The sequence below is a fragment of the Cucumis sativus genome, chromosome 2, assembly GCF_000004075.3.
Source record: "Cucumis sativus cultivar 9930 chromosome 2, Cucumber_9930_V3, whole genome shotgun sequence".
Taxonomy (NCBI): Eukaryota; Viridiplantae; Streptophyta; class Magnoliopsida; order Cucurbitales; family Cucurbitaceae; genus Cucumis; species Cucumis sativus.
In genome coordinates, this window is record NC_026656.2 from 7,941,429 (window position 1) to 7,965,385 (window position 23,957).

A 23,957-nucleotide genomic window follows, 5' to 3' on the forward strand; every position below is an offset into this window, starting at 1 on the left:
AATAATTGGTATATGCATAATTATAGGAAAGATACATCAGTTGTTATTATATAAAATGCATGATTTTAGGTAAAATATATTATTTTAAAAGATAATTTGTTATCAATTTAAGACATGAATCTAGCATAATTTTGTTACATGATATCAATACATAAAATAAATATTTATTTAATATTACTATAAAATGGAATGATATCCAAGTACATTATAATAGTAATTCTATATTTCACAAATACATTATAACAAACAAAAATGATATTCGGTCTATTAAGGGGTAAAATCGATTGAAAAACTATATATAAAAAAAAAATTATATCTTATGCGATTTTGCTAAAAATCAAATTATTTTTTATGTTTGCTATTTTTCCAGATGTAGTATATTATTTTATCATTCTCGCAATTATCTGAATTAAGTAATTAAACTTTAACCCAAATAAATAATATTTAATTTAATCAAAATAATTAAATAATTAAATAATTAAATTGATCTAACCGTGTTGGTAGAATTTACAATTTATACCTTCAATTTTAATTTGGAAGAGACGTAAATTTTTAATTAGTCTCAAATTCAATTATTTATATTTTTATTATTAATTTGACAAATGAGGAGTGATCCAAATTTTCCTATTCAACCGGTATAAATTTTCAAGAGAAGAAAAGATTATTTTCTTATAAATTTCAAGCTTTCCTCGCCTGCTTTACTAAAATAGGCTTAGAGCAAACCAAAATTCCATCCAAACCCACATATAGGATCCCACATGCTGATATGCTCGACCTATCTCGTTCTTTCAAATGAAATATTAAACCATGGCCATAGCAACCAACTTGCCTTTTATTGTATATCCAACCCAATCTTTCATGAGCGGGTTTAATACATTTAAATTAATTATCCATTTCTTTTGGAAAACAAAAAGTGTAACATTTCGCTTACTGAAGAACAATTTGCACATATATTTACAAAAGTATTAAATGGAGTTTAAATAAATTAACTTTGTAATATATCAAGTATGGTAAACATATATGCTCCTACATAATGTAGAGTTTCAACTCAAAATCTGATAGAAATTTATCCATTCATATTAGGAGAGTGCGGTCCCTTTAATTTCCAAACCACCAACAATTCCAACCTAAATTATTTCAGAAAATGTGAGTACCATCAGAGTTTTCGCAGCAATGAACAAAGACCCCAAAATGGAAGGAGAGAGTTGAGAACAACCCAGTACAGATTCACCTCTCTCCCATAGGAAGAAATGAAGTACAATATCAGCTGTGCTTAGAAGCCCGAGGCTCAAACGAGGATTTGATTTTCAATGTCTTCAAACGTCATCACATCGCTTCCCCATAGCCTGCTTATACAAATTGATCCACATTCATTACCATTTTTCTTTTTATTATTATTATTATTATTATTTATTATTTATCTTTTTTTGTTATGCAAAGAAAAATTTCGAGTCTCCTTGAGTTTGGCAGATGAAAATTGATCGTAAACAAAAACAATGGTTTTACCAACAATCTATTCCAACGGCATTGGCTCCCTCCTTATCTGCCTTCTGGTCATCTCCAACATGCACAGCTTTGTCAGATCTCACTCCAAGTTGATCTACAACAAACAATCCTCTATCTCATTCTTCTACAAAAAGAAACTATACCTTAATTCCAACTTGACTCGTTTGTCCATGCATAATTCTAGTGTTTTTATGGACAGGAGGAGAGATCTCATCCATGAAAATAGGGAATAAATTAACTCACGTCCCATTTGACAACAATTAGGCTCTGGGTTTGTAATCTACTTTTAACAATATCTTTAAAAACCAAACTAAATTTTAAAAACTAAATAAGTAATGATAATAATAAAAAAGTGGTTTTAAGAAACTTATTTTTCTTTATTTTTGGTTTTTGACTAAGAATTCAATGAGAGAAAATAAGCTTAATTTAAAACAAAAAGTAAGAGGTTATCAACGAGGGTCTCTGTTAAAGTTTCAGTAGCTAAGGTAAGTTGGTCTTCAAAACGTATATAGGTGAGATTAATATGTACCTAATGCAGCTTCAAATATTTCTCCATCTGGTTTTTCATATCCAACTTCTGCCGATATTATAACAGCATCAAACCTGAAAAATCAAATTCTTATCTATTCTATTCATCAAACATTAACAAAGGAAGAAACTTGTATTTTCATTCACTCATGAGATGAATATATATGCCAAGTATAAAGAAAAGATGAAGCCACAAAAACAGACAGAATTTGTAAAGCGAAACATCCTTACATATCTAAGACACTTAGATCCTTCAACAGCTTCCTTAACCGAGTGTCAAAATTGGACACAACTGCCAACCTAACTGTGCAAGAAAAACCCATGGCATTAAAAACACTACGAACAAAAATCCTGCATCTATCCTTGATGAAGATGAAGGAAAACTTTGAACTAACCTCCAGCATCTTTCAAAACACCCAGGGTTGCATAAGCTCCATCTGGAAGGTGCCATGCTTCCCCATTTGCATAGTACTGAAAAAATGCAAACAGGATTCATGTTAATGATGACAAATAAGGTGTCACACAAAATAATTGATGCTAGGGTCGACGCTGCAAAGTAGTGGCCATCACACTGTTCTAGCATCGTGATACTGTCGGGGATTAGCACAACAGCATTGCTCTACATTGAAATGTGTTGGGCTTTTTCCCAGTAGGATCACAGCGCTCTCGCCAGTCTTATATATAAATCATTTTGGATTAGGGTTAAAGGGAGAGGAGTTTCACCCAAGCTTTGGAGGCTTTCTCTATATTGTTCTTCCTTCTTTTGGTTTTAGCATAGTTTAGGCGGTTGTATTTGCTTCTGTAACTTGGCTTGATGATGGCGAGCCTCGACTACTCCGTCTCAGTATTTATTCGAGGTTGCTCATGGTATAGATTAGGGATTTTTTATAAACCCACGTAATTTTGTGAGGATTCAGTGCTTAATGAATATTTTTGTATCTTCCAAGTATCTGTAGCTCTTATTTTAAATCTTTAGCAGTGTGAATGGTTAGGATTGAAACCTAAATCACTTGTTTGTGTTAATCGCTAAAAACCCACATATAATCTGTAGTGGTTGAATACCGATTGTTATGTAGGCAAGAATCGTTTCATAGGTGTGGCATGCACGAAGTTAATGTGATCACATAGTTGGCTTGAGAGATTTAGGGCTAAATATTTGATCGGTTAATTGGTACCAATAAATAAATTATCGCAGTTTATCCTTAGAACTTAATGCAAGTGTTTAATTAATTTAGGGTGTGTTACATTTTCCATTAATTGACACTTGATTTAATTTGGAAGCAAATGCTAATTAATAGTTGCTTAATTGGGTATTTTTGCATTAAGTAGAGCACAAGCTTGAGACGATTGCATTGAGATTCTAATTTCCTCAGCTAAAAACATTTACTTTGGTTACTTCCAGAGATGCAAGCACTTTTTATTTTGTGCATGTATCTCAATTTTGCAGATCAACCCAATCTTACTACTAATACTACATAGTAGCAGTAGTGGTTTACACCCATATTATAAAACGTATTTGATGAAACCACCTGTATTATAAAACGTATTTGATGGGTTGGGAGAGGCCTTCGACAACTCTCCCTTCTCGGTCACATCATATTCCTGTCTACTGGCGTTTTGAAGAAGGAAACTCTTAAATCACCACCAATTGACCCAAAAGCTTAAGCTTGTGGGTGAAGACAAATTTAATATTATATCTAACACTCTCCCTCACTTGTGGCTCAAAATATGAAGAAGGCCCGAGAAATTGAAATGAATATTAAATGGGGAGGAAACAACAGGGGAAGAGGCTTGAACACAGGACATCTTTGATCACACTCCTCTGATACTATCTTAAATCACCGATTGACTCAAAAGCTACAACTTGTGGATGAAGGCAAATTTAATATTATTTCTAACGGATACCAAACTTTTCATTAAGAAAATGAAAAGGGACTGATGCTTAAAGATACAAAAACCAAAATAAACCAAATAAACTAAAGTAACAAAAAGCACAAAAGGAAATATAATGTTAAAATGTCAATTACAATATTAAATTAACCTTTGTTCATTAACTTGCGCTTTAAGGTCAATCAATGATTGAACATGGCATCAAATTAGGATATCCAAGAGATCTTGCATTCACACTCTTACAAGGTACTACCATAGGAAGAGTCTTAGAAAGGAAGTGGTACCTCTTATTGCTCCGCCGGCTCAGGACCATGACTCTAAACCAATCCATGCTCAAGGTACTACTGATATCAATAACAATAACTTGTGTGGTGAGGATAATAATGTTGACGAAGTTGACAATGTCACTGAGGAAGACAAGGACAATGCAATAGTTTCAGAAGAAAGGGCCAGACATGATGAAAACAGAGCCTAAATACAACTGGGTGGGACTAGTTCGAATGACTCAAATAAACCCAAGAGTTATGATCCCTCTCTTGACATGCCCCTTGCTTTGAGGAAGGGCACAAGGTCGTGCACAAAGCACCCTTTGTGTAACTACATATCTTACAACAGTCTATCATCCGAGTTCAAGGTTTTCACAACAAGTCTTGATGTTGCAACAATACCAAAAAACATATATAAGGCTATGGAAAGTCCTGAGTGAAAGGTAACTATCATGGAAGAAATGAGAGTTGTTGAGAAAAACAAGACATGGGATCTGTGTAATCTTTCCAAAGGGCACGAGACAGTGGGATACAAACGGGTATTCATTCTGAAATGTAACCAGATGAGACATTAGACCGATACAAGGCTAGGCTAGTTGCAAAAGGGTTTACTCAGACGTATGGAATAGACTACTTGGAGAAGTTTTCCCCTGTGGCAAAGTTAAACACAGTCAAGGTTCTTCTGTCTGTTATAGTCAATAAGGAGTGGCCCCTTCCCCAACTTGATGTAAAAAACGCCTTCCTAAATGGTGATTTGGATGAAGAAGTGTACATGAGTTGCCTTCCCAGATTTAAGGCCCAATTTAACCATCAAGTGTGCAAACTTCGAAAATCTCTCTATGGCTTCAAACAATAAGTCCTTTCCAATTTGTTTTTTTAGGGTTTCATCAGAGTTGTTTCCTCTCTTTTGTGGTGTCTTTGTTTGGGATGTATACTCATTGTTTGTGGTTCATTCAAAGAAATCATCTCTTTGGATAATTAGAGTTTGCTTTAACACAACTTTCCTTTAGATTTTAATCATTTTTTTTAGGTAAAATGGCTGACAGGAAACCAGTAGCCACATCGGAGATAATTCCTATGATGTCAAAAGTAACTAAACACAAGTTGAATGTGTTATAGTATACATGAAACTATAGGAGCTTATTAGTCTTTTGTCCCTTATTGTAATTTACTAGTTTTTATTTAGGGTTTCCATGTATGCTCTATATATTGGACTCTATTGTATAGAATGAAGTAAGGGAGTTATTTCATATTTCGCTTCAACTACAACATAGTATCAAAGTATCGAGGGTTTAGAAAATTAGTCTATTTGTTTATTCTTTGACGACATCATTCCTTTAGGGTTTAAGTTTGGGTCACCAAGTTTGAGTGGCCATTTGTTGACACTGCCCACCATAGAAGGAGTGCCACCATCGTTCGTCCCTGTCTGAGTTCGCCGCTCGCCAGAAAAAGCTACGCATGACTTCACACGCTATTAGAAGACGCTACCTCGTCCCCCACGCACCAATATGTGGAGGACGTGGGAGATCCATTTTGCGCTCCGACAACTGGGTTCCTCTCCATTTATGTTATCTGATTGATTTGTGCATTTGGTTCCTCTAAAATCTAATTGAGTGTGAGGTTTTGTGGAAAAATACCCTTTTGGTCTTAGGGTTTGTTGCTATTGTGTTCCAATTTTGGCTGCCAATTTGTTTTGAGATTGAACATCATTCTATCAGACATGGTATCAGAGCTTGTTTGGGTCGATGCAATTTCCACAACTTGTTTTCTTATAAACCGAATGATGAGGTAACTTACGTTGTAAATACATCAAAGCGCATAACTTATGTTGTAAATACATCTTATACAAGTATCATGCTTGTTTTACGCGATTAACATGTTTAAACGCAGGATAAGTGGACAGGAAGAAATGAGTAAATCGCATAGGATCTCGCGCAAAGGCCACGCGATGGGAACTCGCCTGGCGAATAACATCTACAGGCGAGGAATCATATCATCACACAAGGAAGGCTCACTAGATGATAGGCAATCTTAGAAGAACAAAAGTTTCCCGCTAAAAGTTGCCTATAAAAAAGATCTCATCTGGTCATCCCCACAAAGAGAGAGGGGCCTGTATTGGCCAAAAAGAGGCCTGAATGGGCTAAAGTCTAGAGAGAAGGGCAGAAAGGAATAGTCTTTTAGCCGGCTGTAAAATGTTTCTTCTTCTTCTCTGGTGAGACTATAAGTGAGAACTTAAAGGCTGAGCGGATAAGAAGTTCATCTCCCCGTTCTCTATAACTTGTATTTCTTTTCCACTCTTCTGTCTTCCATCTTTTTATTCTCTGTATACTATTTATATTGTTCATAGTGTATCATGGCCGAAGGCTTTCTTTATACATATTACATGTTTATACCTTTTCAATCCATCATATCTCTACTTTCCATCAGTCAATGTGTTATTGTAGTTTAGGTTGTTGATAAGCTTTGATAGGAAGCTTCACTTATCAGTCTTATTGCGTTAGTTGAGTTATTCTCATCGCTTGGCTAGCGTAAGTCGTCAACTACCCAAGAGAGTAAGTAGCAAGGACATGACTAACGCATGTAAGAAAAAGTTCTCTTCCTTTACAAGACAACTTCCATCATTTGTATCCCGAAAGGCGAACAAGTGTGGGCACTAGGCACCGAGAGGTTGCTGCCCTTAATTGCGAAGTTCTATAAGTATTATAAGTGAATTCTTCAAGATATATCTCGTCTAATTAAACACACTCATTTGCCTCCCAAAAGGTGAGCAAGTGTGGCGACTATAGACTTCGAGAGAAGCTCCCCTTAATCATGTGTTCGTTACGCAAGTTATATCACATCAAAGCTCTCACATTGCTTAATCGCCTAATAATGCATAGACCTTTCTTCACATTTTTCTCGCATACAAGTTAGTCCTTGATTCCATCTCGCATCTATTTATTCCCCTTTACAGATTCTCTAGGAATATATAGTTAGTTTTAATCATGGTTCTAATTCTTTTATACCACCTAGATGATAAGTAATTCCTAGAACTAATGTCATGAATCAATTCCCTATGTTCGATCCTGGATCATCCAGGTAAACCTACTTTTCACTTGCACTCGGACAAGCAGTAGAAAAACTTGTACTCAAAGAGGTACATAGTGAGCATCTTGCATGTTATGACCATGACCTATGACTTACCAGATAAAATTAATGGCGCAATACATAAAGATATAGTGAGCATCTTACGTGCAATGAACATGCTTCATGGCGTATTGCCTAGATTAGAATTGCACACTATGAATGTAAAACTACTAAGTCCACACGAAAAGAATTCCAAGCATTAGACCCCAAGTCTTTAAAGTGCAATTTTTTAGGTTATTCTCATGTTAAAAAAGGATATAAATGTTATTGTCCAAGTTGGAATAGAAATTTTGAATCTCGAGACGCCACTTTATTTTATGATAAGCCTTTCACTACCCCTTTTCCTAGTACGAGTCAGGGGAAGGAGGAGGATTTTTCTTAAATCTCCCACGTCTTCAACTCCCTCCCCCGATAAGTCTCCTCTAACATATGCCCCTAACGTCCACCTATAACTAAAGTTTACTCTTGTCGATAACAACCTCCTAGTGAATGTTATGTCCCAAAGGACTTTAATATTGGATTCAGGATCAAGTGATGAGCTTCCCATTGTCCTTTGTAAAGGTAAACGTTCTTGCATTTATCCTATTGCTTTTCGTGTATCTTATGACCAATTATCATCTCCTACATGTTCGTTTACTAAATCTCTTGACTCTTTGTTGATACCTAAGACCGTTCACGAAGCTTTGTCTCTTTCTAGATGGCGCAAAACGATAATTGAAGAGGTGAATACCTTAGATGATAATGGTACTTGGAATTTAGTATCTCTTCCTACATGAAAGAAGACTATTGGGTGCAAATGGGTGTTTGCAATTAATGTTAATCTCGATGGATCAATAGCTCGTTTAAAAGCACGCCTTATTGCTAAGGGTTATGCTCAAACGTATGGGATTGACTATTTTGATATCTTCTCTCTTGTTGCTAAGCTTACTTTTGTTAGGGTATTCATTTCTAAGGCAACATCTTAAGATTGGCCTTTACATCAGTTAACATTAAGAATGTCTTTCTCCACGATGATCTTTGGAAGGAAGTCCATATGAAACAACCACCTGGGTTTGTTGCTCAAGGGGAATGATAAAGGGTGTCACATTCACAAATCCTTGTATGGGTTGAAGTAGAGTCCACGTACATGGTTTGGAAAATTTAGTAAAGCACTTGAGCAATTTGGAATGAAGAAAAGTAAATCGAATCATTCGAGTTTCTATCGAAGATCTATGAGTAGAATTATTCTACTTGTTGTATATGTTGATGATCTTGTTATAATCGGCAATGATACATCAGGTATATTATCGCTCAAATCTTTACACTCTAACTACAATAGAATGGATCAAATTACTACTCATGGAGATCAAATGTTCATCACTTTATTAGGAGTAGTGAAATATGCCCCTCCCTCTTTTTTAGTTATAATGTTCACCCCTAGCCTTTCAAGAGGACTAGACTCTTCTCAAATTTCCACCAAGGAAATTCCCTACAAAATTCTTCTCTGCACTAAATCCAAAACCTCTTTATTTATGACTAAAAAAGCCCTAACCAACTTACTATCAAATTACTAATATGCCTCTTCCACCATCCTACTAATATTCTATTAATAACCTCATATATCTTTAACTAGGTCCCTTACACTACTCGCGCCTTGAAAACACACCTTATCCTCAAGGTGTGGTTAATAAAAACAACTCTAAGAAAAGAAGTTAGAATCATTAGAAATAATAATTTGTGCCTCTTTTTTAAAAATAAAGGAGATAGCCTCATTTATTAAAAAACTATGAGGCAAAAGCTCATAGTACAAGAGTATTATACAATGAGCAAACAAAACAAAACCAAAAAGGATGAAGAGGTGCATCCAGACATCTCAAATAGGTTGACACCCCCTTAGCACCTACATCATATCCAAACAAAATAGAGGACCAAACAACAATTAAAGTCCAAGTGAATGCTAACACAGCTAATACATCTCACTAAGAAACATAGAAACAAATTCTAACATACTAGGAACAAAGATACAGTCAACTAAGTAAGAAGCTGTAAATGAAAGAAGCAACAAAGGATGTGGCCAAAATTGAACCAATAATCAAGGCGGAGAGATGAAGGCCTGCCAATTTAGCAACCTTTCTCTGAAATTTTCAGCATCTTTTAACCTTTTCTTCTTCTACTTGTTGCAGGCCACGATTTCTGCGGTTCTTATTTTCTCTCTTTTCTTTGTGACAATAAATCATCATGGCATTGCGACACGACGTCATCCTTCTGCTTTGTCCATCACCAGTGGTCGTCGACAAGGCCTACCTCCATCCCCTCCTTGTTTGGCTACACGGCAGTATTGCCAAAGGAAACAAAATACATTATGGCATCTAGGGCTCCTTTTCTTTCATATTGCCATGATGAGTCTTGTTCAAAGTGAAAATGAGAAAATGGGTTTAGTTCATGTTCTTTTGTCCAGGGCTCCATTCTCTAAATTTTTGCCCCAAAAGACCCACTCACTGCTACCTTTCTTTTTGCCTTGACGGAAAATGGGCTCCATCCCCTCTGATGACAAATAACCCAAATCCATACTCACGAAGCCCATTGTGTATTCCACCGATTTCTATCTTTGACAACAAGTGAGTCTAACCCTTCTTATCCACATGTGGCTCATTAGAACTCAGCTTCTTCAACCTATGAGAAATGAGTCCACGATCCATGGTCTCTCCTACCCAGTTAGTTGACACGTGGCTGACATTAGGGTTAATTTTGATATCTTCCACACATTTTCGTCATTGCTCATTTTCTCTTCATCGCTTAGAGACATGTCACTGGTCTCCATCTATCACGCAATTGCTCCCTTTCCTCCATCGCCACGACTACTTCAGCCATTAACCACCAACTGACACTCACCACCAGCCACCTTCTCCTTTGCCATTGACATCGATCGTCGTCTTCTTTGCTTCCATATTCAACTTGGACATACGTCGTCATTCGGACACGTCCCCACTACCTTCTCCAATCCTTCATTCGCAATCGTCCTCTATCATCTTTGATCTTAGATTTTTCCACCATTTGTTCTTCGAATAGCACTCCTTCCAACGATTCTTTGTTCCTTTGCCTCCTTGCTTTGTTATCTGTACCTTTTGTCTCCTCTCCGATGCTTTTGCCTTCTTTGCAGTGTTTCCTTTTCCTCCAAGTTCTTGTCACCGACCATCTTGCCCTTTGCCACCAACATTAGACATTAATGTTCAAGTTTCTCTGCTTCTATGATCTCTCCCTCTTCACATCCTTGTTCTTGCTCTCCCTTTCTTCTTCTGTGGAGCCCCTCATCCTCTTCCTTATTCTCTTTTGTTTTCGTTGGTTGCATCCTTTCAATCTTCGGTGTTTGTTCCCTCTCAACTGACTTACTTGAACAATCCACTCTCCCTTTTTCTTCAATTCCTTTCAATATTTAGGAAAACTCTTCAATGAGTTTTCACTTATAATTTCCATGGGAGCTTCAGATTCAACTCCCATTACCAACATTCCTTGTTCTATTTACTTTCCCTTTCCCTTTCCCTGTCTACACATACTTGTTGATAATCCAGAATTGTTTTTTCATTGATTCCAGTACTGGTAACATCCTCTCTACCATTCCATCTTTTGTATCCAAATCCATCATGATATTCCCATAAATGTGCTCTTATACCAATTTGTTAGGATCTCATCCTAACAAGAGATACTCAAGAACAATCAAATATGGAAAATATATTGAAATGTGAGCTACGATCTCACAAGAAAAAATAACCCCTATCATTTCAAGAGGGCTAGACTTCCCAAATTCCCACTCAAGGAAATTCACTACAAATTCTTCACACTTTGCACTAAACTCAAACCCACTATTTATAACTAAAAAAACTAAAAAAGCCCTAACCAACTTACTATCAAATTGCTAATTTGCACCTCCGACTCATCCTATCAATATTCTATTATTAACCTCATGTATCTCTAACTCGGTCCCTTACAAATTGCCAAACTCCCATATGGTTCAGTGGCTGATCATTAGGACATTATTTGCACCTCATGGATTCCTTTGTTCCAAAGGTCACTCAAAGAAGAGTTTGATGAGCTGCAAAGTTTATTTGGATTGATTTTGAAGTTTAGGTTTCAGACAGCCCTGATTAAAGTACTTGATCATTAAAGTCCAGTGGGGTATTTTTGGTGAAATCGCTTGATATTATCGTAGAAATATTATTGATAGTAGTAACGGAATGAATTACCGATTACAAGATACAACTCAGACCTTCTGCAGCCTATCTTTCAAGGTAGGACAGAGAGGAACTCCTTACTTGAATCCAACTAACTTCCCCGCTCTTCTATTTCACATATTTATACTAGTCTCTCATTTCTTCCCACTAACTAACTCACACCTGCTTCTCACGTATTAATTCTTTTTCTTCTCTCTTCTACTATATTGATATAAGATAGGGGGTCTATCAACCATCCAACAGAAACTGCCTAGCCATTACTTGTCTCCTTCAGTCTGCACCTTGTGTTTGGCGGCCGGTGAACATTCACAGCAATTGTTCTTTAGCTGTCCCTTTGCAATTAACTGTTGGTTAGAGCTTTTTGCAATCTGTGGATTGTCTTAGGTGTTCAATAATTATTTTCTGAATAACGTGCAGCAGGTCTTGATGGGTGTAAAGCTGAAGAAACAAGCCAATTACTTTGGCTCAATGCAGTAAAAGCCGTCCTTTCTAAGCTTTGCTGTGAGCAGAATCGGCGGGTATTTCATGAGAAGTCATCCACTTGGTCAGACCTTTTAGAAGCAGCTAGACTTAATTCCTCTCAGTGGTGTGCCTTATCTAAAGCTTTCACAGATTACACAGTGCAAGAGATAGTTCTTAATTGGAAAGTCTTCTTTCAGTTTTAGTCCTTGTGTTTTCTTTTTATTTGCTTCATTGTGTTTACTTTTGCCATTATTATGTACCTTCTCGAAGATAACAGCTGCGGTTATTGGTTATTATTATATTTGGTAACTTATTTTGGATATGATGTGGACGCTATGGGGGTGTCAACCTAGTTGAGATGCTTGGGTGCATCTACTGATCCTTAAGTTCTGCTCCATGTATAATCCACTTATACTTTGAGCATTGGTCTCAATATTATTAAAAGAGAGGTTTGTTTCCTTTTAGAAAAAAACAAGCTACAGCAGCCTGTTTCTTGGAGCTAAGTGAAGTACCAAAGAATACACAGTAGCCACCGACATATTTTTGCGATCATCAAGGGAGGAGGCCCAATCAGCATCTGAGTAACCAACAAGAGACAAGGAAGTTGTGGCAAGGAAGACACCCTTAAATAGAGGACAAGGAAATTCCAGCAAATCAGCCTATTAAGAAAAGATAAAGATTACAATACCAACTCTAATAAAAGCAAATAAGTCAACACAAGTAATAAGGTAGGTAGGTCATAACAAACCCAAGGACCAAAAGGATATCTTTTTTCCTCCATTCTTCTATTTGTTTCCTTTTCTTCCCTTATTACCATGCCTTCTTTTCTTCTGTGGCAACTTTCTTCTCTTTAAATAGGTAAAGTTCTATTTTTGTACAAAATATAGCCAAAAGATAAAGTTCTTCAAATCTTCATCTACAGCCTCACATTTGAAGTTGTTACACATTAGGTTTCACGTCAGAAATCCAAAGTTAAGCTTCAAGTCGGGAACTACCACCCTCAAGGAGTTTTTTTCAACTTCATGTTGGAAGTTGAACACAAAACCTATTGTCTTCAAATAAAAATCGCAGCTTCATATCAGAAGTAAAACACTAATCATGGGTCATCAACTAAATCTATCAACTTTAAGTCAGAAGATTGCAACGTTGAGCCATTAACTAATTCTAGTGATCGGTTCAATCAACTTCACCAGTCACTGATAACAAACAAAAAAATTTGGAAATAGAAGGCTTTTGAGAACAATATGGAAATTGTAGGTCAGCAATCTTTCAAAAATTTGAATATGGAAATTGTAGGTCACTGATGAGTTCTGCAAACTTTTTGGGTGATCTCGTCATTTTTTAGCTTCACCGTAATTTCTTTTCCTGGTTGAAAGGTTAAGGCTTGGGTCATTTTGTTTGGGCTTGGGTCATTTTGTTTGAGTTTGGAAATCAACTTCTAGTATTGTGTTTTTGTTGAAGCCAGTTTTTGTTGAAGGTAGTTGGCTTCATTGAAGAGTAAGAAACAAAACACAATTTCACGATCAAGCGTTGAATCAAAATACAAGCTATTTGTGAGTGCATTCACCTCTTGATTCAGTTAGGCTTCAATATTATGGTTTTGCCCAGTTGTGTGAAAATCAAGCTACCTTTCATATTGCATTCAACCCAGAACTTCATGAGCAAACTAAACATGATGAAATTGATTAACATATTTTTTGAGAAAAAATACAAAAAGAAAAAAAGAAAAATTAGTGTCACTGAATATATCAAGAGTGAAGACTAAAAGGCAATTAACAGATATCTTCACTAAAACTTTAAGTGGAGTTCAAATAGACTACCTTTGTAACAAGCTAGGCATGATTAACATATATGCTCCAATTTGGGCAGTTATATGAAAATATATGAGCTTATTGGTCTTTTGTCATTTATTGCAATTTTACTATTCTTAGTATAGCTTCCATGTATTCTTTTATATATCGAACTTACATTTCTGGGTCTTACATTACCACATCCCAGCTTCCATTAATGTTGAAAAAGATCACCAATAAGAAGCTTTGAGGTGGGTTGAATCAAATCTAGATTAGTTGATTTTTTTTCTATCATAATTCTTATGGAAGAGCCAAAAAAATTGTGCCATTAAAGCCAATAATATAGGACCGGAAAGAATTTGAAAGACATTTTCTTTCAAATTATTTGAGAAGAAACACCGGAGGTTGATTAAAACACAAGAAGACCCACTGAAGATTGAAAAAACAGAGTAGCTTGTACAAAGTTCCTTTATATTGGAGCCCATTTCCATATAGCTAGCTAGTTAGGTCTTGTCCACGGGCTTAGTAAGTTGGTTTTTTATATTTCAATGACTTGGTTTACATATTTACACAAATAGATGGACTTTATCAGAAATTTATGTTAGCAAAACTATGGCTATTACAAAGCATGCAAATCATTTTCTATGAAATAAAGATCAACTGTGGAAATAATAATAAAAAGGTTAATAAAACATCACCTGATAAACTTCTTCAAAGTAACTATCATCAGAACAGCCAGTGGCTTCTGAAACGACAAGTTTCCAAAATGGCCTTCCATCTCCCTATCAATATAGTACACAAACAACAATAGGGTAGCTTTTCCACAATAAAACATATAAAATAGCCTTAAGGAAATCATTATTGAAACTAAAAACAACAAACAACTTTTCTAATACTTATTCTGAAAAGTAAAGAGGATAAAAATAATAGTACAATAATACAAGCAAAAAATTATAATAAGAATGCAGAATACAAAGGAACATGGAACAGATCAACAAATTTTAAATCATGACTGAATCCTGATTGCCCACTTTGAAGGTTGATCCAAGCTTCTAATACTTTATTTTTATTATTTTTTGTTTGTTTTTGTGTTCTTTCTTTCTTTCTTTTTTTCCTAGTCCCAAGAAAAATGGGAAAACCAAGCCAACGTGTTTTGCTTTCTGTCTTGCATTGGACATCTTGGTTTTCATATTCTGAAAATCAAACTAATCAACTCCTTTTCTAATCTGACAATGGTTTAGTCCATCTTTTACAAAACTTGATCCATTTGGTCCGGCTCTTGATTGGGCCCAAAAACGAGAAAATTAAACCAAAGTTAGTCTAATCAATTTTATCCCATATGCTCATATTACCATTTCTATGTTTATTCTTGTAGATAGAAGTAAGATTAAAAATGAACATTAACCAACAAAAAGACAACTACATAAAAAGAGAGAGAAAATCAATTAATACCCCAAAACTTCAGAATTTGTATCAATTAAAATCCCAAACTAATATAATAGTATCAATTTGAAACCTTCCCTTTTATGGGTGAATCAACATAGATCTCCTATATACTGATTAAAATTACTTAATTCCATTTAAAATCACCTAAAGAAAATATTCATTCTCCCAAAATCTTATCGTAGTACCAAGAAAAAAATGTTTGGTAAGAAACCGAGCTTTCATTGAAATAAATGGAAGAATTTACTATACAGATAACAAGTTCCATGGAAGGAGACTCAACAAGATAAAAGAATAAACAACAATTTAAAAGAAATCACTGGGCTAAAAAACAAAAAAAATTGATAGGGAAATAAGTCTCTTTTATTAAAAATAAATGAGACGAAAGCTCATACTACAAGAGGATTATACAATGAGCGAAAGAAAAATTAGAATCAGAGAACACACCCGGTCATCTCAACTAGTTTGACGCCCCCTTAGCGTCCTCATCATTTCCAAATAAAACTAAGAAAAGACATCTCGATTAAGGCTACCATACCACTTTTGCAGCATAATAGCATATGATAGTGATACATGTAGAGACAAAATACAAACGTACAATCCTTTAGGTAATAATACCAAGACCAAGAAAAAGAATCCATCTGTGATAAAGTACAATACGACTCCAAAATCGAACGAAGGACAGAGAAACGTAAAATTGCCTGCTATTCTTGGGGGAGAATGAACGCCTGCCAATTCAGATTAAAATCCTGAATTGATTCCTTTCAAACCATAATTCAGACGATAAGGCTTTTACCATGCTGTTCCAAATCAAAGAAGGCCTTTTCTCAAGGGCTGAACCAACCAAAATCTGATCAACATTGCTCCTCTTTCAGCAGTCTTCTAAAAGTTAGAGACCAAGAGGAAGTGGAGAAGTCCCAATGATCAGCAATAAAAACTTCCAAAACACAGACAATTCTGAACAATCTGGGGAATGTGAGTTTTAGAGGAATTCTGGTTCTGTTCTGCCTTGATCTCCACTTCTGTAATTTCTTCCAGCAGTGCCTCTTCTAGTCTTTTTTATTTTCTCACATAATAAGTATGTCAAGCTTTTAGGAGCTCTTTAAATCGCGCAGCTTAGAGGTGATAATAAATCCAGCCCAACCTTGATGATTACCCAAGGATAAGGATCTTTCAATAATTTGGCAACAATTTTTATCAGACAGCCAACTATTGCAGAATCAAAAAGGAGACGGCCCCCATTCATAGGCACCAGCTTCTAGTAAGATGGGGAAGTGATCTGAGGCAACTCTTACTTGTCTTGTTACTCTTGAATCAGCAAAAGGTCTCTTTCTAGTCATTACAAATAAGAAATTGGTCCAACAGAGATCTCGAAGTTACTCTTCCTTCTCTACACCAAGTAAATTTCCCATTGGACATCGGAATTTCAAGCAATTTTACTTCCTCAATGAACTTATTGAATTTCCTCATGCCTCTTGTCAATCTGCCCACTGGGGATCATTCCCCAACAGTTCTTGTGATGTTAAAGTCTCCGCCCAAGCAGAGAGGGAAAGAAGTTCTGGCCAAATGAATCTTCTCTCTTTATAATCTGTCGGTCTGTAAACATTTGTTACCCAGCAAATATTGTTGCAAATTGATTTACATTATATTGTCAGAGAGTATCCCCCTCTCAGTACTTCTAAAACTGTAAGCTTACTTCCATCCCACATAGACAACAAAACATCTGATTTACCAAATACCTTTTCATAAACCCAACCAATGTCTTTTGAGCTCCAAATGGCTTTTATGTTATCTAATTCAATGGATGCTCTTTTAGTTTCTTGGATTAACACCAACTCTGGTTCATGTTCTTTAGAAGTTGTTTAATAGCCAACTGTTTAGATTGATCAATGAGCCCTCTAGTGTTCCAAGATAAGATTTTCACTCCTGCCAATATCCTCTCGAACCCTCTATATCAACTTCTCGAACCCTCTATAAGATTTTCACACATCCATATGAACTTCTCGAAACCTCTAAAATATTCTACTATTTTTCCTGATCCACACTACCCACTAGAATAAACAAAACAAAAACTGGGTTTGCCCCAAGACTTCCTTTATCATGAAAGGAGAATTCATCTGTCATAGAAATATCCCATTGCAACATAAAAAAACCCAAAAAACCTGTTCCAAAGAGAATAAGCAAACTGGCAACCCCATAAAATATGGTCAAGATTCTCCTGTTGCCGATGACAAAGAACACTGTTAAACTCCAAGTGGGAAAAACCTATTGAAGAGGTGAAAGGGTAATGTGGGTTTTTGGGCAAGAAAGTTGCAGGACGCTCCAGCAAAGGAGAAACAACTCTCTCCAAGTGAATTTCAATCTTTCTTGATCTTGTCATTTCTGTTTCTCGTTGTTCTCTTATTTTTCTTTGGCTAAGGACATTCCATATCGAGATTATTGTAAATTGCTAACGGATTGATTGTTCCATCGTTGTTCTGTTTGTGTTGATTGGATATTGCATTTTTTTACATTGCAGGTTAACGTTGGGGAAGAAGATTATCAACAGACACACGACTGAGGGCATAAAACAAAGAAAGACTGACTGAGTACAATCTCCTGTGGACTCTGCCATGAAAAACTTGCCAAGCAGATAACTCCACTTTCTTAGGAACTTTCACCTTCCAAAAAGAGGAAAACACGGAAGTTCCTGAGTGGGATAACTGAATAAGGAGAATTAGGAGCAAGGAAAATTGACCAGCAAAAGAAACCCTCAGATAGATAAGGAGCCCAAAACCGATCATCCCATCCCTTCTCTCAACTTATTGAAGATAACAAACAGAATGCCCAATACCAACAAAAATATAGTCAATTAGAGGAGGCCAAAAACGTTATTGCATAATTCTTCCTAAAGAAGTAGAGTAAAATGGATGAACACCGAAGATGAAACACCACTCATATTAATGAATTATGCTATCTAGCTCCGTTTAATTCATGATTTTTCTCATGTTTAATGTGTCTGATTATTTTACAGGTATCTGGTGTCGAAGAGGCATCATTAGTTGTTACGAGCAGTTTGATGTTAATTTGGAGCAATTAGAATCTAAAAAGAGCATCCGGATTTCAAAGGAGCAGAAATGACCAAAATGCCTATGGAGACAGCCCAACACTACCTTTTCCTAAGAGAATAAAAATGGCGAAGCATTGCAATGCTCCAAAGATTGGCAGAAGGCATGCACGTGTGTCAAAGCACAACGCTATGCTTCGACAAGGGTCCCAAGCGTCACGGCGCTCCTTCCAGGTACTGTGCTCTCGCGCTTTTATTTATATTCCTCTTTCAGTCTAGCTTAAGGGGATCAACCATTTTAGGGATTCCAGCCACCATTCCCCTCTCCTTTCTCTTCCACTTTCCCCCTAGGGTGTTCTTCATAGTTGATTAGGTGGATGTTGGGCCTCATCTTCTACGAGGAGGTAAGGTGTGGGTTTCTTAGTTTAGTGAATATTGGATGAACTCTTTGTAACTTAGGGAGAATTTCATATTTCATGATGTATATATTCTTGCTATGGGTTTCAATCTGAATTCTATGTTTATAAATGGAATGATTGTACTGATGATTGATGACCAATGATTAATCACGTCATTTGAATGCTCAGAGGTTAATTTGCAATATGTGACGTATAACCATGGGTTAATCTCAAAGAAGGCAATAGGTTAGTTAGCCTTACAATTCGTTGTCTATGATGAATCGTAGTTTGTCCTATCAACCTAGAGAGAAACCACAATGAGTGTTTAACTAGATGGTGGTAGTTAAGCATTCATCCTACCATCTTCCTAAAGCTTAATGTGGTTGGATAAATATGTTTAGTACGGATTCATCCATGCATGTTTAACTAACTAGATAACTAGAACCATTGATCGGGACTTCAATCAAGTAGCCCAAGAATAGGCAAGGAGTTCAAGTCACAAATTGATAATTTGATGATCTAAATATTGGGCGATTACATTCCACTAAACTAAGGCGTCTCAATTAACTACACCTCTATGTTTACTTTTCCGCATTTTAATTTCATGCCGCTTAGTTTCCTGTCAACAAAACCTAAACCTCCGTTTTTACTGCTTTCCATAGACAGATTTAACATTAAGAGATTCTATCTTAAGCTCCCTGTGGTTGAACTTCGGACTTGGCATTGTTGCTATGTTTTATTAGTAGTAGTTGTTTAGTTCGGTGAAATATAACTATCATTTGGTCGTCGAAGAAAGGTTTATGACACCCTATCTTCTGGTCTGTCACATGCATATAAAGAAGTTTGATACACATGTTTAAAGTGATATGCATTAAATGTTATAAAATGGAATCCTAATGGAGGATCTAACTTGTATAGAGTTTCAATTGGTATAATTATCAGTTTGAGGTTTTAAGTGATACAACCTCAAAGTTTAGAAGTTCAAATAAATTTTTTCTTAAAAAAATATGGCCAAGCCCTAAAGTAAATATAGATTACAAAGGAACATATTGATGGATAGAATCAATAAATAACAGTAATAATAAGACAATCTTGGACAAGAAGCTCCAACAGGTAACTAACAAGATAAATCAAACCCCTTTTCAACACCTCTACCCTCCCTGTCCAAATCCCTACAATTGCTTCAAGCCATATCTCCTCCAAAACAATATGATACAATGAACCATTTGGGTAAACCAATTAGCCTCTGAATAAAAACAAATGTTGCATTATGAAGCCTGTAGCCTCACGAACTATGTATTTTAATTCAATAGTAGACCATGGAACTCTATAAACATCCAAGCACTACTCTCTGCATAAGTTAGCAGATCACATCACACACATCTTGCATTTCCTCAACTTAGAGAGATAGAGAGACGAAACGTAGAATATAGTCCATTCTTGATATGTATGCATGGAACTTAATCAGCTAACAATAAAGAGAATACAAACCTTGTAACGTAACTTTTGAGGCCACGGACCAGAAAATGCTCTCCTAAATCCTTGCTTTATCTCAGCAGGAGTGCTATTTAGACCTAAATTTATTGTAAGCGTGATCATTAAAAGAACAAAGAAACTGATGGTTTTTAAAAAATAAAAAATAAAAGAGACAAGTCTCAAATTTTACTAATAAAACAAGACTAATACTCGAAGAACATGAAAGTTGTACAAAGAGCACACAAATGAAGAGACTGAGGATCAGTAAGCCACCTGGACATCTCAACTAGGTTGACACCCCATAGCGCCCTCATCATGTCCACCAAAAAGAAACTAGCGTCAAAAGATCAATCATCAAAAAAGGCCAAATCCACCCCGCCCCAAATCCGGAGGGAACAATGATACATCAAAACTGAAACCGAGAAGAAGTAAGGAAATACAAAGAGATAGCCTATTACAAACAAAACATAAAAAATCAAACTATCTGGAAAAATAAAACCCCCGAATTAAAGCTTATCTCCACAATGATATAAGCTTCCTTTTTTTAAAACAGCAACGGGCCTCTTTATTAATGATAATAAATGAGACTAATGCTCAAAGTACAAGAGAAATATACTAGGAGCAAAAAGGAGTAAAATGACTAATATATCAATAAAAACAACAGAACAAACAAGTCAAATCCCTCTAGAACTCAAGCCAAAAAGGAGAGAAAAAACTACAAAGAAAAACTAGTGGATTTTCAATAAGAAACCCAGATTCAGCGACAGGCTTCCACATTAACAGCTTCAAAAAGAAAGAATAGTGGACGGCAAGAAAAGGCTTAAAGCAATCTTGAGCCGGAGAAGACTTTCCAACAACAAAATAAATTATAATTTCTCTTTCAAAAGGAAACCATTCTTGTGCCCGACGAGATATGATGAAATAAACAGAAAAAATAATCAAAGCTCCGAACGGCCAAAAACAACTTCTAGTGATCCACTAAACAATATTCAGAGATAATTGACCGATGATAGTATGAAACAAATTATTAAGATATGAAATTACAAGAAGGAGACATCCCCAAGCGGTGTATTACAATTTACAACATATCTTTCCAAGGGAGGCAAAGCTCTAGTAGTGGAAGATAGGAGAGCATTTGCACCAAGATACAACCAAATTAACTAGTCACAGATTAAAAAGGGGTGGTATGTGAGTTTCTTATCTTGGAAAATCCTCTTGTTTCTTGCCAAAGAGTTCAGCAAATAATCACGAATGAATTCTCCCAAAGTGCCTCTTTCTCAACCTTAAAGGGATAACCACAAGTGTATAAACAAAAGCTGTTGTGGGTCTTTTGCCATGGACGTGGTCCATCAAAAAGAGTCAAGCATGAAGCCCAAAAATTTCATGGCAAAAACACATTCAACCAAGAGATGTCCTTGTTTTGTCCTTGTCCTTGGTATTGATGGCTGTGAGAGAGTGCCCAGACCCAGAGGAAGAATAAAAAATATTGATACATCCAAATAGGTAAAATGTCCTTGATGTTGTTAGTATGAGAGAGAGCCCAAGGAAGAATATGAAATATTGGACCATCCTTGAGGAAATGGCATGGATAGCCCAAAATTGAAGGTCCATATGAAATTTTACCTAGGTTTTGAAAACAAAGATTTTTCGGCCTTTTCTTTGCATCATCATCAGGTGAAATTACTAAAAGAACTAAAAAATGAAATGTACTCGTGATTCTCGTCTTCTTCCAATTCTTCTTTCTCTATCTAGAATCAAAGAAGGAAGATGGAGTGTGAATCAAAGCAAGATCAATAAGCGTGAGGAAGAAGCAAATCAAGACAAAGGAGCGAGAAGAAGTCAGATGAGGCCAATGAACGAGAGCAAGAACAAGGAGCAAGAACAAGAAGCAATCGCAAGTCCAAGGTGCAAGAGGAAGAAGTCAGAGTGAGACCAAGAAGCGAGAGGAAGAATCCAAACAAAGTAAAACCTAAAATAAGTAAAAAAAGATCAATTGTGTCTATGAGAAACAAGAGGAAGGAACGAGACCTCATGGGAAGGTCAAGCATTCACACACATTTTGGGGTCAAATAGGTGCATTCACATGTGGCTAACGTCAACCAAAAGGCTATTTTTCATTCGTTTTTTAACCTTGGACAAAATTTCAATTGATGAAAAGGGGTTACCCGTACAAATTTCGCAACATCCTTAGAGATGACAAAAAAATGATGTTTCAAGATTTGTTTTAAAAACGAAAATATGAGTGCTAGCATCAATGAAACATACATTTGCCTTGTATCAAAAAAGGTTGATGCTCAATTCGTGAATGAATATCATGTCGTTAGTCACATACCATGCCTTTACAAGATCATTGTATGTTCTCTAAAAGAGGCTCAAAGAGGCTCAAAAGGCTCTTCTTATATCGATAATCCACATGTTCAACTTAGGTATTACGAATAAGGGAAGAGAATAACATACAATATTAACAATTAATATATACGCTTGTTTAAAGATATCTTTCATAGTCCGTTTTTTTTTCTTTTTGATATCTGTGAGTCTCAGACCAACTTACACACAACTCTATTTATCTCACTATACAACTCGCCTGCCTCTACACTATTTGGGTGTGAAGGAAAGGAAATTAATTCCTATGCAAGTGATCATTTCCGTAGACAGTTTATCAATCATTCAGTCAAGATGCTTCTTTGGTAGTGTCTTTGTAATAGATCAACACAGACTAAGGTGAAGTTGTAGAACTGGGTACTGTGGCCAAAAAATAAAAAAAGAAGAAACGAAAAGAAAAGAAAGAAAGAAAGAAACACTCACCATATTTGGAGCCAATGGATGCGTAAGTCTCTTCAACTGGCTTTGCCAACTGCAGTAGTGTTCCTCCAGCATCCAAAAGCAATGCATCATAAGCTCTATTAAATGAGCCTCCACCAACTAATTTTCAGATAAACACAAGAAAATGAAAATTGGGTTGAAACATATAGTCACAAAATCATCCCGTCCAAAATCCTAATGAAATCTAACCGTTTTGTATTGGCATGTGGTGGGGCTTGGAAATACTCGGTTTTAGAGAAAGAGGGAAGGGCTTGAAGACTCTAAAGAGACTCCTGCCGTGCGAGCACCTAAGAATGTTCAATTCCATCAATCCAGTGGCACCCCACGGCGGTTTAGCAAAAAAAACGGTGAAGAAAATTCCCTCCCTGTGGCTGGTCGCTTGCAGTTTCCCCTGCCTTTGGTTTCTCCAATGCCGTCTAAAAATTGGAATGTACCCGCTTTCTCCTTTGATCAAAACCAAGAAAACGGCAAAATAGATACCACGTTGGGAGACGGTAGTAAGTATAGTTTTCACTTTTTCTTGATAACTCTTGGCAAGATCGATTCAAATAATTAACTTTTTCTAACTCAATCGATTCGTTTTCACCAATAAAATATTTGGTAACAAAATCTTATATGTTCCGGATAGTATGTACTTTTGGTTCATCTCGAATTTAAAAAAAAAACACTTTAGAGTTCATTTGGTAAAGTTTCTATTTCGTCTTTTTTAGTTATTATACATGTTTCTTATTTCATTGCTTTTTCAAAAAAATAAACATGAATGTTTTTTATAACTATTTATGCTTATTGTTTTTAAAAAAAAAAACAGAAATAGAAAATGTGTTTGATAACTATTTCTTTATTTTTTTATTTTCTTCGATATTTATTTTTTGTTTTATTCATATAAATTTGCATCTAATTCAATTAAACTTTACACCACTCACTTTATCAAACCTAAATAGGAATGTCTTCTAGTAATTTTAAGGAGATCAAGATGAATATTGAGATCTGAAAGA

General features: G+C 35.9%; 1 protein-coding gene across 1 annotated transcript; it reads right to left on the reverse strand.

The window, feature by feature from the left end:
• Nucleotides 1-953: 953 nt before the first annotated feature.
• On the reverse strand, nt 954-23,518 carry LOC101221840 (haloacid dehalogenase-like hydrolase domain-containing protein 3). Its single transcript, XM_011650747.2, has 9 exons — nt 23,152-23,518; nt 22,945-23,061; nt 20,155-20,237; nt 14,475-14,558; nt 2,430-2,505; nt 2,266-2,338; nt 2,036-2,109; nt 1,507-1,600; nt 954-1,346 (listed from the first exon to the last, which is right to left on the reverse strand). The coding sequence occupies exons 1-9, from the start codon at nt 23,267-23,269 to the stop codon at nt 1,289-1,291; spliced, it is 777 nt and encodes a 258-aa protein (XP_011649049.1). The 5' UTR covers nt 23,270-23,518; the 3' UTR covers nt 954-1,288.
• Nucleotides 23,519-23,957: the final 439 nt, after the last annotated feature.